Source organism: Lactuca saligna, chromosome 9 (assembly GCF_052625555.1).
Source record: "Lactuca saligna cultivar CGN05327 chromosome 9, ASM5262555v1, whole genome shotgun sequence".
In the NCBI taxonomy this organism is placed as follows: domain Eukaryota; kingdom Viridiplantae; phylum Streptophyta; class Magnoliopsida; order Asterales; family Asteraceae; genus Lactuca; species Lactuca saligna.
The window spans coordinates 26,839,194-26,849,507 of NC_136425.1; the positions used below are offsets into that span (position 1 = coordinate 26,839,194).

The 10,314-nt window shown below is 38.2% G+C and overlaps 1 protein-coding gene across 1 annotated transcript; it reads left to right on the forward strand.

Annotated features, from left to right (window-relative positions):
• The first annotated feature begins 7,671 nt into the window (after positions 1-7,671).
• Positions 7,672-9,567, forward strand: LOC145015439 (PHD finger protein ALFIN-LIKE 1-like). Its single transcript, XM_078973912.1, has 5 exons — positions 7,672-7,984; positions 8,080-8,112; positions 8,521-8,743; positions 8,840-8,963; positions 9,057-9,567. Exons 1-5 carry the CDS (start codon positions 7,885-7,887, stop codon positions 9,312-9,314), a joined length of 738 nt encoding a protein of 245 aa, XP_078830038.1. The 5' UTR covers positions 7,672-7,884; the 3' UTR covers positions 9,315-9,567.
• Positions 9,568-10,314: the final 747 nt, after the last annotated feature.

Below are 10,314 nucleotides of genomic sequence, written 5' to 3' on the forward strand. Positions count from 1 at the left end.
TCGAGGGCGAAGTTTAGTTTAAGTGGGGGAGAGTTGTAACACCCAAAGTTTCAAAAGCCATGAAAGGAAAGAAAAGCCCTAATTAAAGGGCCGACTCGGCGAGTCCAAGGAGGGACTCGGCGAGTCCGAGCGGGATCCGGGTCGAGGTGTAAGCGACCGACTCGGCGAGTCGGTCAAGGTGACTCGGCGAGTCTGGTCTGTGTGTGGAAAACCCTAAATTCGGGACTTGGGGCCTATATAAATGTCTTAATCTTCTTCCTAGGGTTCCTTACTGCCTCTTTAGCCCTGGATATCAAACCCTAGCCGTCATATCTCCTAGTTGAGCCTTGGAAGGTGCATTTAAGCTTGGAAAAGGAAGAAGGAACTTGGAGGAGCAAGAAGGAGCTATAGATCTGGGATTGTGAGTTCATTCTGAGCACTTGGAGGTAATAAACTAGTTCCTGGACTCTTTTTGCACCTAGATCTATGTGTGGTTGTTGGGGCTCTTTTGCCATAATGTTATTATTTTGGGTTAGAAGCCGGATCTGGAGTTGCTACTTCAGATTCAAGTGTTTTAGGGCCTGGAGGAGCATAAAGTATCAGCCATTGAGTCGATTTTGAAGTCCCTTGGCCTTACACCCTAGTTAATGGCGTATCTTGCCTAGATCTCCTTCTCTACACGTAAAGTTTGCAACTTTATGTGTGGAATAGGCTTGGGAAGGGTGGATCTATAGTTTGGAGTCCATGCATGACTCAAAAATCCTCTGCATGTAAGGAGATCTGAAGGGACTCGACGAGTCCTTTGAGTGGACTCGGCGAGTAGCATGAAGTTTTGGAGAAACTCGACGAGTGGGATGAACAACTCGTCGAGTCGTATGAAGATTGCCTTGGACTCGGCGAGTCTGTTCTTGGACTCGGCGAGTCAGGTCGCAAAACCCCAAACCCTTCGAGTTGTGACTCGAATCAGTGAGTCGGGTGGAGACTCAGTGAGTTGAACAGGTCTGGACTCAGAAATCGGTAGACTCAGCGAGTCATGGACTGACTCGGCGAGTCGAGTTGCGAATGAAAGGAATCTAATCATTTTGAACTTGGCGAGTCAGTAGGGTGACTCGGCGAGTAGGGTTGACCTGGAAGGTTGACTTTGACCAGGACTTTGACTTTGGACCAGGGTGGACTTGATTGTCTTTCGGGGGTCAGTTAGACTCAGTGTTGCATAGATATTGGTAGTTCGGGGAGCAAGGGGAGCAGGAGTTCTGTGAGTTTTCGGGAAGCAGCTAGTGAGATCATCAGCAAGTTCAGCCAGTTCAGGTGAGTTTCCCTTTGTGTGAATGGGTCTAAGGCCACAATGCCGGCCCATGTAGTTATGAGTAGAAGACCTGGGGGTTAGCCCTAGGCACAGTATGCTAGCATTGTTTGCAGTACGAGGTCCAGTAATAGCGGGCGGGCGTCCAAGGAATTGTTTATATATGATAGTTATACTTGTTGTCTGTGTGATACATGTATGTACCTGGTAGGGAGGTGAGTGTGGGCGAGGTCCCGTATCTCACCAATAGCAGAGTGTGGATGGGGTTCCATATCTCACTAGTAGCAGATTAGGGGCGAGGCCCGAATTAGAACAGGAGTGAGAGTGGGCTAGGCCCGTACCTCACTACCATTAGGAGCATGGATGGGGTTCCATGACTCCTCAGTAGCAGGACATGGGCGAGGCCCAGGAAAGGCGAGGCCTTAGGACAGAACCAGTTGCATGTGTTAGTTATGTGTTATGAATGTTTATGTGTTATTATTTGTTGACGGGCGAGGCCCTGTGACAGGCGAGGCCTAAGTAAAATAGATCTGTATCCGAGCGGGGCTCGAAGCCAGGCGGGGCCTGGAGCGGCGGGGCCGTTGTAGCGGGCGAGGCCCGTGGTAAGGGGCGAGGCCCAAGATAGGGGGCGTGGCCCAGTATGTGCAGTATGTGGTTATGCATGGTATGAGGTAGGGTGGGGAACTCACTAAGCTTCGTGCTTACGGTTTTCAGTTTTGGTTTCAGGTATTTCCGGTAGCGGAGGGAAGAGCTCGGGGTGATCGCATGGCACACACCATAGATTAGACAGCCTGGGGATGTTTACTCTGATAACGAACATATGTTTTGAAAACTTATACTCATATTATGTTTTGGAATGATGATGTTACTTTAAGTAATGATTTATTAAAGAAATTTTTGGTCTTAAATTTTGGGTCGTTACAGTGAGGGTGTAGAAGGATTTGCAGATGAGGGGTATAGAGTTGTCAAGGATAATGATCCTCATGGAGTCAATGAATTTTCAATTAACATCAACATAGATGATGAGTTAATGACAAACTTTCAACCTTTCGAAGGGTTTGAAGACCAAGATAGCATCCCATTTAATAGGTTTGAAGGCCAAGATAATATTCCTTTCAATGATGAGTGGAGACAAGAGGAGCCTGATGACATTGAGCTTGAGAATAAAAACAGTGAAGATGAAGATAGTGACTTTAGGATTGATGAGGACAACATAATTGAGGATGTTGAGGTTGACATGGAGGATTTCAATCTAAATATTGATACAGAAGCAGAGTTTAACGGATGTCAAAGTTTGGGTGGTCAAAGAAATGAAGATAGTGATGAACAAGAGGATTTGGAGGTAATTGATAATGACGAGTGGGATTCACTAAGTGATAACTCAGGGGACAACAAGAAAAGAAGAGAAATGATCAAAGAGCTGGGGAAACAAACCTTATGTTCTGTTGGTGAGGTGCACAAGGTAGCTTTTCATATTGGGCAGAAATATAAAGCCAAGAAAGAATTGAAAGATAAAATTGACCTGCATGCTTTAGAGACACGGAGGAATATCTCATTTACAAAAAACGACAAGAGTAGATTAACAGCTATTTGTGATGGAACTGTAGTTTTAAATGCAAGTGGGGTAGGTGGACCTACCTCTGGGAAAAAGGTAAAGGGTAAAGATGTAAACTCAGATAAAGTTAAATGCACATGGAAACTTCATGCATCTAGGTCAAGTGAACATGACTATTGGTTTATTAAGACCTATAATCAGAAACACATATGCCTTCAAACACGAAAAATCAGATCTTGCACAACAACATTTCTTTCCAAACGTATTATGGATCAGATTGAAGCTAATCCTGGACTGCCTGTTCGTGCCTTACAAGAGCAACTCCAATCAACTTATGGAGTTAGTATTTCAGAAGAGAAAGCATTTAGGGCAAAAACATTAGCCACCAAAAATGTTGCAGGGGATTACGTAAAGCAATATGCAGCTTTGAGAGACTATGTACTAGAGCTACAAAAGAGAAATGAAGGTACAACTGTAAAGATTGATGTGGTTTCTGAACCTGTGGTTTCATCCCTAACCAGGCAATTCAGAAGGATATATGTGTGTTTAGGTCCTTTGAAGAAAGGATTTAAGGCAGGTTTGAGAGAATTTTTAGGCTTAGATGGAGCCTTCATGAAGGGACCTTTCCCAGGTCAAATACTAAGTGCAGTTGGTGTTGATTCCAACAATGGAACCTACCCATTGGCATATGCTGTTGTTGAAAGTGAAAACACTTCAAGTTGGAAATGGTTTCTTCAGTGTCTTGCAGAAGATCTTGAATTGTATTTAAATTCCAACTTCACCTTTATCAGTGATAGACAGAAGGTACTATAGTTACATTTAATATTGTATACTCGGTTCATTACAGACTAATGCTAATTACTTATTTTGTTTTTGGTGAAAACAGGGTCTTCTACCAGCCATAGAACAATTGTTCCCTAATGCAGAACACAGGTTCTGTATTAGACACATATACCAGAACATGAGGATCAGATTTAAGACTACAGAGTACAAGGAGTATTTTTGGAGGTGTGCTACAGCCACCACCATACCAGAGTTTGAAGTTGTAATGGTAGAGCTAAGGAATTATGACATAGAAGCATATCAGTGGATCTTGAAAATCCCTCCACATCATTGGGCTAGAAGTCATTTTTCAGGTATTTTCTCAATTTGTTGTCTTATTTTTTATTATAGTATAGATATACACTAACTGTTGTTTTGTTAATGAACTATTAGGAAGGGAAATTTCAGACATGTTATTGAATAACCTTTGTGAAGTGTTCAATAGCAAACTTGTTAAAGGGAGAGATAAACCCATTATCAACTATTTGGAGTTCATCAGAGAGTACCTTATGAAGAGAGTATGCAATGTGATGAAGGTGTTAAAGAAGTGTCAAGGTCCATTAACTCCATCTGGTACTAGGATTTTAGAAGCAAACACAACACTAGCTAGTAAGTATCATGCACGATGGAATGGGGGACAAAAGTATTAGGTTAAAGGTCCATCGAATGATCAACATGTGGTGGACATGGAAAAAGGGAGTGTAGTTGTAGTAAGTGGGAGCTTACTGGAATTCCTTGCAAGCATGCAATTGCAAGCCTAAATGAAATGACAGATAATAATGAAAATGTGGGAGAACTCTACACCTATGTGCATAAGGTGTATTGGCTTGATACATGGAAAAAGATGTACTCCTTCAAGGTGGAGCCTATCAAAGGTAGAGCCATGTGGCCTACGAGTGACTGCCCAACAATTCTTGTGCCTCCACCACACAACAAAGCTATAGGCAGGCCAAAAAAGAAAAGAAGGATTACAACAAAGGAAAGGATTCAAATCCAACAACGTAAGAGGCAAGCAAACAGTCAAAGTCAAAATGATAATGAAACTCAATCACTGAGCAGTAATTTTTTGACTGTGATACGTAGTAAGTGTAAGCAAAAAGCTCACAATGCCAGGACCTGCAAGGCCAAAGATGGGAATTGATGTTTAAGTACTTTTTATGTTTGTGAAGACTTGTTAATGCACTTTAGTTGGTACTTTGTTGCCTTTTTATGGTTCCATTTTGATAATATACCTTGATGCCCTTTTATCGAACAATGTACTCCAATGTTTTGATAATGTACTTTAATGCCATTTGTTGGTAATGATTGTGTTTTGGCATTTATCTGTTATGGTCCCCTTTTGGTAATGTTGTTTGTTATTTGTTTATGTTGTACTGGGAAATCATGAAGATGTTATGGCAATGTACTTAATGTATGCATGTAAAACCATTACAAATGCATATTCAAGCGTAGAGAAAAACCATTACACTTGCATATCATGTCAAGATCAAACCTTTATAATTTCATATTCATAAAAGGATAAAACCATTACACTTCCCATTGTCATAAAAGCATTACATATACAATGATCCAAAAGACAACACTTACAACATATATAAACCCTAATTAAACCTTCTAGCACCAAAAGACAACATTTTTAAGTGGTTATTACCAGTTGTACTGTGAAATCATGAAGATGTTATGGCAATGTACTTAATGTAGGCATGTAAAACCATTACAATTGCATATTCAAGCGTAGAGAAAAACCATTACACTTGCATATCATGTCAAGATCAAACCTTTATAATTTCATATTCATAAAAGGATAAAACCATTACACTTCCCATTATCATAAAAGCATTACATATACAATGATCCAAAAGACAACACTTACAACATATATAAACCCCAATTAAACCTTCTAGCACCAAAAGACAACATATTTAAGTGGTTATTACCAACAAAAAAACCCTAACCTCTAATTCCTATTTCCAAAATAGCACTAACAACAGAAACAAAACCCACAAGACAAGCATACACATCTTCAGCTGACCCACTTCAACCTCATACCTATTCATTGTTCTCAACAGTCCTGGTATGATAACAGTTGATCTTTGACACATAAGGGGATCGAACCACCCCAAAAATCCACATTTGGATCCCTACAAGAATACATTAAACATTAAAGTAGAAGAGTTATTGCATAACTACCAAAATATCATAACCTAATATGAGTTTGCTTACCATTTTAGGGCATGCATAAAAACGACGACCATGGTTTCGTGAGGTCCATGAGGTTCACACAACAACAACGTTCCCACAGAAGCAGAGCACCATTTTTGAATCTCGTAGCAGTAGAAGTAGATGAGAGACGAAGAAGAAGAATCCCTTTGAGAGACGAAGAAGAAGCCCTTTTTGCTGCTTCTCTGTAAATAAAAATGAAGAAGAAGAAGGGGATTGCGTATGAGTATGTATATAAAGGAGAAATATGATATTATTTAAAATAAGGACCTAAAATGACCAAAATGCCCTCACATGGAGGGCACGTGATGGCACTAACGGCTCCAAACAAACGGACAATGACGGAATGGACTAAAAACCCATGAAAACCTTGATTTTGGACCTTTGGTGCAAGCTGGAAACTTTTTGAACCCCATCTAAAGGTTTTGACAAACCACAAGGACCAAATTTGCAGTTTTGTCAAAAAACATTGAAGAAATGATGAACATATGGGTTTTTTGGTTTTATTTCACGCAGGTCTCTAATAAAGAACAAAGAACAATGTTGTTAAAAAGAAAATTAAAACTATCATAGTTTTGATTTTTTCATGCAGGGCTCCCCCCAAAAAGATGATGAACATGGTTGTTTTTTTTTTAAAAAAAAGTTGGGAATCATCTTCTAAACTCAAAATCAAGGGAGAGAGAGAGAGAGAGAGAGAGAGAGAGAGAGAGAGAGAGAGAGAGAGAGAGAGAGAGAGAGAGACTCTTTTTTTATTTTTCAATTATAAAAATTATTAATAAGTATTAAACTTTTTTTTAGAAATGAAAGAGAATGGAAAATAAATACACTAAGGGCATAACCGTCATCTTAATTTTTGTAGGGACCAAATAAACAATAAAAATAATTCAAAATGACTACTAATAAAAAAATATGATGGTTTGGACCAACAAAAAAAATACATACTATAAAACCATTTTTTATCTTTTTTGAAAGGCTTTTACACATGCGAGCTACTCTTATGAGTTGATAGAGACTCTTACAACCAAATGTACCTTTTAGATTGTACATAGTAGTAGTTGGTAGAACTCCGACAACCAAATGTACCCACTTCATCTTTCTACCTCTTCTATTTCTTCATTGTTGGTTCATCATCAACCAATGGTAATTATATTTATATTTTGAATAATTATTCTTTCTTTAAAAAAAAAAACAAAAAAATTGGAAACCCTTTACTTTAACATGAAAACCCACTTATTAAAGAGTAGGAAAAACCGTAAGACGTTTGTTAGGATTATCCTTATCCCATGATGTCCAAATTCAAAAAGGAAAGATATCCCCATATATAATGTCAAGATTTACAACATCAAGTTTTATACTTGTGAAAGTTTTGCCATAATGTCTTTATTCTTATTGGAAAAAAGAACATCATGCTGCGTAGATCTCCACCTCAACATATAATTTGCCATCTCAGGAAAAAAGAAATGGCAAATCATCCGCAAAGCTATCATTAATTGTATTTTTTGTATATGAAAAAAAAAAAAAATTCTTAACACATGTACTTGATGTACACCAAAAAAAAAAAAAAAAACTGATAATATGTGTGTAAATCAAATTAATGATATTTTTGTATACGTATCAAAGATTATTACCGTTCCAAATGTTATTAAAAGAAGGTTTTATTTTTGGGCAAAACCAAAATAAAATCTACAAAAATGGTAAAAGACATTTTAAAAACTAAAAAGTAAAGTATTTATGAATTTATTACATCATTTGGGGATCTTGGTAGTTGATACCAACAAGGAGTGCTCGTAGCAAAAATGGTACCTCCATTCGTCTTTCCTTTGGATTCTTGTACAAGCATCTCTCTCTCTCTCTCTCTCTCTCTCTCTCTCTCTCTCTCTCTCTCCTGATTTATAATATTCAGATTAAATTGTACCCGATCTCTGCACAAAACTGCATAGTCAATAAATTATAGACTTAGAAATTGAAAGTATTTTATCCGGATCTTGTTTTTTTAAAGTTTTATATGGAAATGGCTTCAATTTCTTCTAGCCCTCGTACAGTTGAAGAGATCTTCAGAGATTACAGCGGTCGTCGTGCAGGCATAGTTCGTGCTTTGACTTATGGTAATTCAAACCCTAATTCATCACCCGATTAATTTCCCCCTTCTTCTTTTTCTTCACGTTACTGACTTTTTTTTGTTCCAATTTAATCTGTGCAGATGTTGATGAATTTTATGGAATTTGTGACCCAGGTAACTTCCACTTTCACTAGTTATCTCCTAAACTCAGATCGGTTCAAATCGAGTTTTCAAAATGCCTTACATTACAAGACATAAATTAATTAGGGTTTTGTTTGAATTCATAGACCAGTTTTCTAATTTGTAATGATGATTGTTGAAGTTGATAAAATCTCCAAACAATCTCGATAGTTCATCGCATTTTTTTTGTGAGTTTTTGCTAAACAGAAGAAAAACTCCATGCATCGATAAAACAGCTCCAATCGGAACTGAACCATGATTAATGCAAGATCAAAACTCTAACCAAAAACACCGTCGACTAAACTTCGCATACAAAAACACCATTAGAATTAGATGCTGGACTCTTTTTGAAGCAATTGATGTATATTCATTCATGGATTGGTATTGTTTTGATTTGAGTAGAAAAAGAGAACCTGTGTCTATATGGACATCCAAACGAAAGCTGGGAAGTGACTCTTCCTGCAGAAGAAGTTCCTCCTGAGCTTCCTGAACCTGCGCTTGGAATAAACTTTGCAAGAGATGGAATGAATCGCAAAGACTGGTTGTCACTTGTTGCTGTTCACAGTGATTGCTGGTTGCTCTCTGTTGCTTTCTATCTTGGAGCTCGCCTGAATCGCAATGAAAGGTCCTTCCTTTTTTCATTTTATAAAATCTCTTCATTATTTATCTCATCTTCAATTCTTCATCTAGAATCACAACTTCCTAAAACTTTGTTCAACAGGAAGCGTCTGTTTAGCATGATTAACGAGATGCCAACTGTGTTTGAAGTCGTATCAGAAAGGAAACCCATAAAAGACAAACCAACTGCAGCTGAAAGTGGAAGCAAAGCAAAAGCCAGCACAAAGGTCAGTTTACTTAAAAAAAAAAAAAATTAATTTTTGGAATCCAAGGGTAAAATGGTCATTTAGTCTCGTTCATATCATACGGTTTATTTGCAGAGATCAAGTGATGGACAGGTGAAAAGCATTCAAAACCAGAAGGTAGCAGAAGAAAGCTATGAAGATGAAGAGGATGAACATGGTGATACACAATGTGGAAGCTGTGGAGGAAACTACAATGCTGATGAGTTCTGGATTGGGTGTGATATATGTGAGAGATGGTATCATGGCAAATGTGTAAAAATCACACCAGCCAAGGCTGAAAGCATAAAGCAGTATAAATGCCCTTCTTGCACCATGAAAAGAGCTAGGCCATAAGTACTACTATTACTCTCTCTCTCTCTCTCTCTCTACTCATAAGTCATAACTCAAAACCAAATCAGAGGAAACAAAAAAAACATTAACGGAAGGAAGAAGCTAGTTTGGCTATACTATGAATGATTGAAAACAAAATGTTTGTACTTTTTTTTTTTTTTTTTTTTTTTTTTTTTTTTCTTGCACAAACATTTCACCCTCTTGAGTCCTTGTTCTTTATGCAATACTTATATTATATAAGAATCCTTTTATTTTATGATTTATTCTGTTAGCTTCAGTTGTGTCATGTCATGTCTGTGGTTTTAGCTTTCATAATGTGTAGTGTGATTTACCATTAATTTGGAAATACATATATACTCTATGTGTATGGATTACAACTTGAATTTACTTATCATGGAAAGAGATAGTAAAATTTATGGGTTACAACTTGGTGGGTTTAGAGTGGTTTTGGTCCCTAAATCTAACAGCCGTTAGAAGGCATCAATTTTCTCCCCACCATGCCCTACACATGAGGGCAATTGTCTTTTCATCTTAAAGGACCAAAATTGCAATGAAACCTTTCTATTTAACATCACACTCACTTCAAATCCTCACCATGGTGTTAGGCTTGTGAATTAGGGATGAGATTTAGAACCGGAAAACCGGATCGGAACCGGAATCGACCGGAACCGAAATCGTTAGAACTGGAATATATAGAATCGGTTCCGGTTCCGGGTGTAAAAATTGGCTTTATCTGGGTTCCGGGTAATCCGGGTTTGGGTCAATCGGGTCCGGGTAAACCGGGTCTAAATACCGGAACTGGTGTTAGGAATCGGAACCACTTTGAGGGCCGGAACCGGTTTTTGTGAAACGTTTAAAATATGCATATCTCATTCGTTTCAACTCCGATTGATATGATGTTTTTCTAGCATGTAGTTTAGAGTTTGTATATGATTTTGGACTATAAATATGCCACTTTTAGTTTTATATTCATTGACTTATAGTTCCTCAAAGTCGAGATACC

Coding starts and splice junctions, on each gene's coding strand:
- LOC145015439 (XM_078973912.1), top strand. CDS start 7,885: ATGGAAATGGCTTCAATTTCTTCTAGCCCTCGTACAGTTGAAGAGATC. Junction 8,744..8,839: donor CGCCTGAATCGCAATGAAAG/GTCCTTCCTTTT, acceptor TTTGTTCAACAG/GAAGCGTCTGTTTAGCATGA. Junction 8,964..9,056: donor AAGCAAAAGCCAGCACAAAG/GTCAGTTTACTT, acceptor GTTTATTTGCAG/AGATCAAGTGATGGACAGGT.